Genomic DNA, 5873 nt, shown 5'->3' on the forward strand with positions numbered 1-5873 from the left:
GTAGGATTTTAATTAATTAAAAGTGTGATATCTTACAGCCGTAGGATTTTAAGAAAAAATTAACTTATAAAAATCAAGTCTTTAATTCATTAAGTTTGATGAGATTAGATGTTGTTGAGCAGAAGTCTGGTAGCGATTAGTGAAGGGTTTCCAAAAAAGGATTCTAACCCTGATTACAAACTTTATAATTGTAAAAGATTGATCCCACCATCCCACTATCATAACGTGGATTTCACACGTTAACCTACATATGCATATATATATATATATATATATATATATATATATATATATATATATTTTATGTATACAAATACATCACAATCACACGTTTTCTAGCTTGTCATCATCCATGCATGCACATATATTCATATGTGTATACATGCATGGACCGGTCATATTTTTTCTCTTTTTTTATCGGAGCACTAAGATGCAGTCGTATCACACTGTATTTCTGAGAAAGCTTCATGGCTAAGAAACTTCCACCTCCCACTCCCATGAACCCTAATTATTATAATATATACAAAAAGAGAGATGCAAAAATGGAATTATTTAAAATACTAAAAAGAAATCAAAGAATATTAAGCATTTCAAAGCCTCCTACTCCTCTTCATCGTCTTCTCTTTTTTCCTTCCTTCATTCTCTCTCTCTCTCTCTCACTACACTCTTGTATAATTTCTCTAGTTTTTGATTCTTGCCCATGTATTTCCGTAAATCCCTTGAAACTTTCTAAAAGAGAAAAAAAGATCAAATTCAGACCATGGTTTTCTCATCTGTTACACCCTTTCTAGATCACCACAATTGGCATCAACAGGTATGATCTTTAAGCTTCTCCCCTTTGGTATAATTTCTTTATCTTTATCTTTTCTTCTTAATTCTACATCCAATCAACATTAAAAGGAGAGAGCATATATGTAAAGAAGATGATGCATATGTATGTATGTATGTATGTATGTGTGTGTGTGTGTATATATCCTCTTTACATCTCTTCTGTGTTGAATATACCATGTTAGTATAAGTACCTTTAATTAGCTTTGTGTTATTGTGTTTTATGATCAGTTGCAACAATCAAACCATCAACAAGGAAGTGGTGGTGGAGGTGAAAACCCTAATTTTCAGCCACCACTGGCGCCTCCACAACATGGAGGTGGTGGTGGTGGTGGTGAAGGATCAATTCGACCAGGATCTATGGTGGATCGAGCCAGATTAGCCAAGCTACCCATGCCTGAGCCAGGATTAAACTGCCCTCGTTGTGATTCCACCAACACCAAATTTTGCTACTTCAACAACTACAGCCTCACACAGCCTCGGCACTTTTGCAAGACGTGCAGGCGCTATTGGACACGAGGTGGTGCTCTAAGGAATGTTCCTGTTGGAGGAGGTTGTAGGAGGAACAAAAGAAGTAACAAAAGCAGCAGAAACTCGAAATCCCCAAGCCAAAAAGGAGCTAAATCCATAAGTGGGAGTCCATCAAGATGTAGCACGGAAAACATAGCAACAAGTGCTCAACTTTCACATCCACCCTCTCTTCAATTGCCCTTCATGAACTCATATGGAGGCGTTGCTGGCAATATTACATCAAATCTTGGTGGATTTCATACTCAAAATGAAATGGGTAACTTCCAACTAGGAACTGGTAGCTCAAATGCAAATAATTTCAGTAACATTTTATCAATTGGAAGTGGTGAGAGTTGGAGATTGCCATTCTTGGCTGGAATCGAGATACCTAATAGTAGCAACTTATTTCACTATCAAAATGAAGGAGCAGTTGAAGCACCATCTTCAATGACCGAGAACTCTCAGGCAGACCCTCCGGTGAAAGTTGAAGCAAACCGAGGTCTGAATTTATCAAGACAAATTCTTGGGGTTTCTGAGCACACTAATCAACAACCATGGCCAGTGGGAAATACATGGGCTGACTTTTCTGGCGTCAATACTTCTTCAACTCCAACAACACATTTCATATAATCTCACTCTTTGGGGAACTTCTTTGATCTACTGATGACTTTGAAGTACTCAATTGAGTTAACTTGGACTCTCCAAACCCTAGATAACCACCAAGATGTGATGATCTTGCTCAAGATTGATTAGTTATGGTTTCATGTCTCATGAATGCTTGATTGCTGAAGAATCGAAGAGAAACAATGGTAGGTTTGTGGTAATCAATTTGAATGTGTTGATTAGTAGTATATCGTGCTTGTAATTCTACTAATATGTTTTGCGAGTTCATTTACTTGTACTTAATGTAGAATTAATGTTTTTATTAATTTGTGTGCAAGCATGTGTGCTGTTTCTTTATTGTGTTATGTACTCATATATAATTAATGATGATTAGCTGTTAATCTAACAACAATGGTTTCTTAATTAGTCTGAATCTAACTTCAATTCGTATCCCATATGCAATCAATCTCCCAAGAACTTATTTTACACTAAGAATAGAATCATGGAGGCCATTATGCATATAACATATTCGATCATCTTGTTTGGATGATAAGTTGTATCTCCATTCCTAATAATCGAATTTGTGTAATATGGGCAAACTAATGTATCACAACCCTCAAATATTACACCAGATAGTCGTATTCATTGCAAATAAACCGCTGGTCTATACTGAAATTGCAAAAAGAATGTTACACTTAGCAGGAACTAGTATTTTGAACAAAAATTGTAAGTAATTATATTTGTGATTTTGATAATAAACATAGAATCCAAAGATTCTTCTAGAATTATGATAAAATGCAGAATGAAGCTCTTAAATTTCTTTTGCCAACAGTACAAAAAAGAAATGCATAAAACCGACCATCGATCAACCTAGCCCAAATTACGTCAGTTTTCATGTTCTTCCGATCAGTATTCTTGGTCAGTCATCTAGGTAACAAAAAGGAAAGGAACTGACTAGCCTGCATGGGGGTGAAGGTAGAATTAAGGCAGATGATATCTTATTTGATCACTACGTTATAATCAAACTTATGGTCTTTGATCTTTAATTAATATATATATATATATATATATATCCTTGAAATTAAATTAATTTGCGTACTGCCATATATACTGGTAGCTGGTTATAATACTATATACTCTTTTTCACTTAAAAGGTAGAAGTGAATAGCAATAGATAGCTACAAAAGTTTTCACCTTTCGTAGAATATCAGATATTTAAATATACTTCTCTACAAAAATTCAAATAAAAAATCTTATGAAACCAACTAATGTGTTTAAATATCTTGTACGATGAAAACAAATATACGTGTGTGTATATATATATATATATAAGTAATGTGCATTGAAATTTTAAATGGCTGCAGTTGGACATCTTGAAAAAGATAATGGTGGAAATTAACCAATATATAGTTTAAAGTAATTTTGGATATCAATAAAAACGAAAGGTTGTTGAGAATTGATCGAAATAATGACGTAGTAATAGCTAGTAAAAATTAAGCAGGAGGACAGCAGCAATCAAGAGAATGTTGTACGTATGTCGTAGGATCAACTCTTTTGAAAGCTCCAATAATTGCCACTCAAAACCATGCAAATATTACAACCCTAAGTTCTCTCGGTGTTCTCAGTTTGAGAGAGATGATGATGATAATGATCTAGAAGAGGTTATTGGAAAGAATAATATAGCACAATTATGAATTCAAAAGGAACATATCTGGTACATTGCCATCATGTTTTGAGAGAACCCCATCTCTCTCTCTCTCTCTAATCTCTCTCTCTCTCTCTCACTCTCTCACTATATATATATATATATATATATCTTTTGCTGTGGAAAAGTAAAAGGAGTACGTAGTTTGAGAGAAAATCTTGCAGGCTCATGATCTTAACGAAAATGAAAAGTGAAGGGTAATCCGTTGAAAACAGATAGGAAAAAGGGTTAAAGAAGAAGAAAGAAATTAAACGAGTGTGTATGAGAGTGATTTAATTTGGCAGTCTAAAAAGAAAGGAATCTGAGAGATTTTTTGCTTTATTAAAAGACCAAACATAATGACCCTCTGCCAATAAAGTGTTATATACCAACCCAACCCAAAGCTAAAATTAGTCTCAGATCTCCTCCTTTCAAGCTCTACCTAGCTCCAGTCTTAAACATATATAACAAATGTAAAATGTCTTTTATTCAGCTTGCATAGCGGGTTAGATATCTAAGTTAATAAAAAAAGGTCAAAAGTGTTATATATATATATATATATATATATATACATAGTCTCTCACTGAGTACCAAAAACCTATTAGGAGTTGGTAGGTTAAGGTCACGTCTTGTTTCATAAGTTCTTGTATATATATGCCAACATTTTCTAAGCTACAGAACCTCTTTAAGTTGGGTGCTAATCCATCTTTGATGGCATTCTCTGGTCCTCCTCATATTAGGGCTTTATAGCTTAATTACTTTAAACCCAAGGAATTGAAATTACCTAAAACTAGTGTAAGCACCGCATGTTAAATATATTGATCATTTATATTGCACAAGAATATATTGCACAACCATATATAAACTCTTCCTTACTTCTTATAGCAACCTCCATTCTCCAATCAAGTATTTTTCTCATCAATATAAGATGATTAAAACAAAACCACAATGCAAGATTCGAAAATACTCAAAATCTCATAATATCACCTCAAATACCCTTGGTTATTTCTTTTATACATATACATATATAAAGACTTTTATGTTTATAAATACATATATATATATATATATATATATAGAGAGAGAGAGAGAGAGAGAGAGATGACGTTTCAAAATGCAACCCATCACATTTATACAACCAATACAACCTAATCAATTGAGATACTTATGGAAATGATAAGTTTATTTATTATGATTTGAATATTTATGGAAAAAAGGTTCATTAATTATGATCAATATTTTATATTATGAAACAATCAAATTTTTTATGAAATCACATATTTATCAAATTAAATGGACGATTGAGATTGAGTTGTTTTGATTGTACAAATGTAAAATGTTGCATAGTAACTCACTCCTCTCTCTCTCTCTCTCTATATATATATATGAAGATTTATGTCATAGTTTTGTTAAATTTCTCTATTGAGGGTTGGTGAAAAACATTTTAATTCAAATAAACCTTTTTATTATTGAAGTCATCCCCCTTTCTTTATTATAGTCATCATCATTTTTAAGTCTAATATTCTCTCATGAAGTTAAATGCTTATTTTGAAGTTAAAACAACAATGAACCATCTTAGACACATAAATATTTGTGTTACATTCTTTGGTTAAAAAATAAATGTAATTATCCAATAACTCATTTTTAGTTATAATAAACAAAAAACAATCAATAGATTATTTGTAATATTGTTTTAATGTTTTTATTTTAACTTTAATATAAAATATCTAATATTGTCACTTGATTACCCTTCGTTGTTGTTTTAAAGTTTATTGATATAAAATATTTTTTATATATAAACAGAATTTTTGTAAAAAATAATGGTAAGTTAAAATAAACCAGCTCTATTAGTTAAAATAAAGACTTTTTAATTACCTATATAAATATATTTTTTTTTTTTTTGCAAAAAATAGGGAGGGCTAAATTGAGTCAAACTCATGAGTTACGCAAAAACACTCACCCCTCATTTCATATACTCATTCCCTAGTTCTAATATTGCATCTTATCACTAATGCGGGATGATAAAACCCAACCAGTCTTGCATCTTATCATTAATGTGAGATGATAAAACTCAACCAGTCTTGCATCTTATCACTAATTAATGTGGGATGATAAAATTCAATCATATTTTAATATTTGAAAATACTCAAACCTTATGTTGCCAAATCATAATCCATATATCTATTGATGATTGATATATATATATATATATATATATATATATATATATATATATAGATTCGCTTTA

At 31.8% G+C, this 5873-nt stretch overlaps 1 protein-coding gene across 1 annotated transcript; it reads left to right on the forward strand.

Annotated features, from left to right (window-relative positions):
• The first annotated feature begins 671 nt into the window (after positions 1-671).
• On the forward strand, positions 672-2347 carry LOC112507398 (dof zinc finger protein DOF2.4-like). Its single transcript, XM_025111974.1, has 2 exons — positions 672-814; positions 1060-2347. The coding sequence occupies exons 1-2, from the start codon at positions 761-763 to the stop codon at positions 1966-1968; spliced, it is 963 nt and encodes a 320-aa protein (XP_024967742.1). The 5' UTR covers positions 672-760; the 3' UTR covers positions 1969-2347.
• The last annotated feature ends 3526 nt before the right edge of the window (positions 2348-5873 follow it).

The sequence above is a fragment of the Cynara cardunculus genome, assembly GCF_001531365.2.
Source record: "Cynara cardunculus var. scolymus isolate 2C chromosome LG 2, CcrdV1, whole genome shotgun sequence".
NCBI lineage: Eukaryota > Viridiplantae > Streptophyta > Magnoliopsida > Asterales > Asteraceae > Cynara > Cynara cardunculus.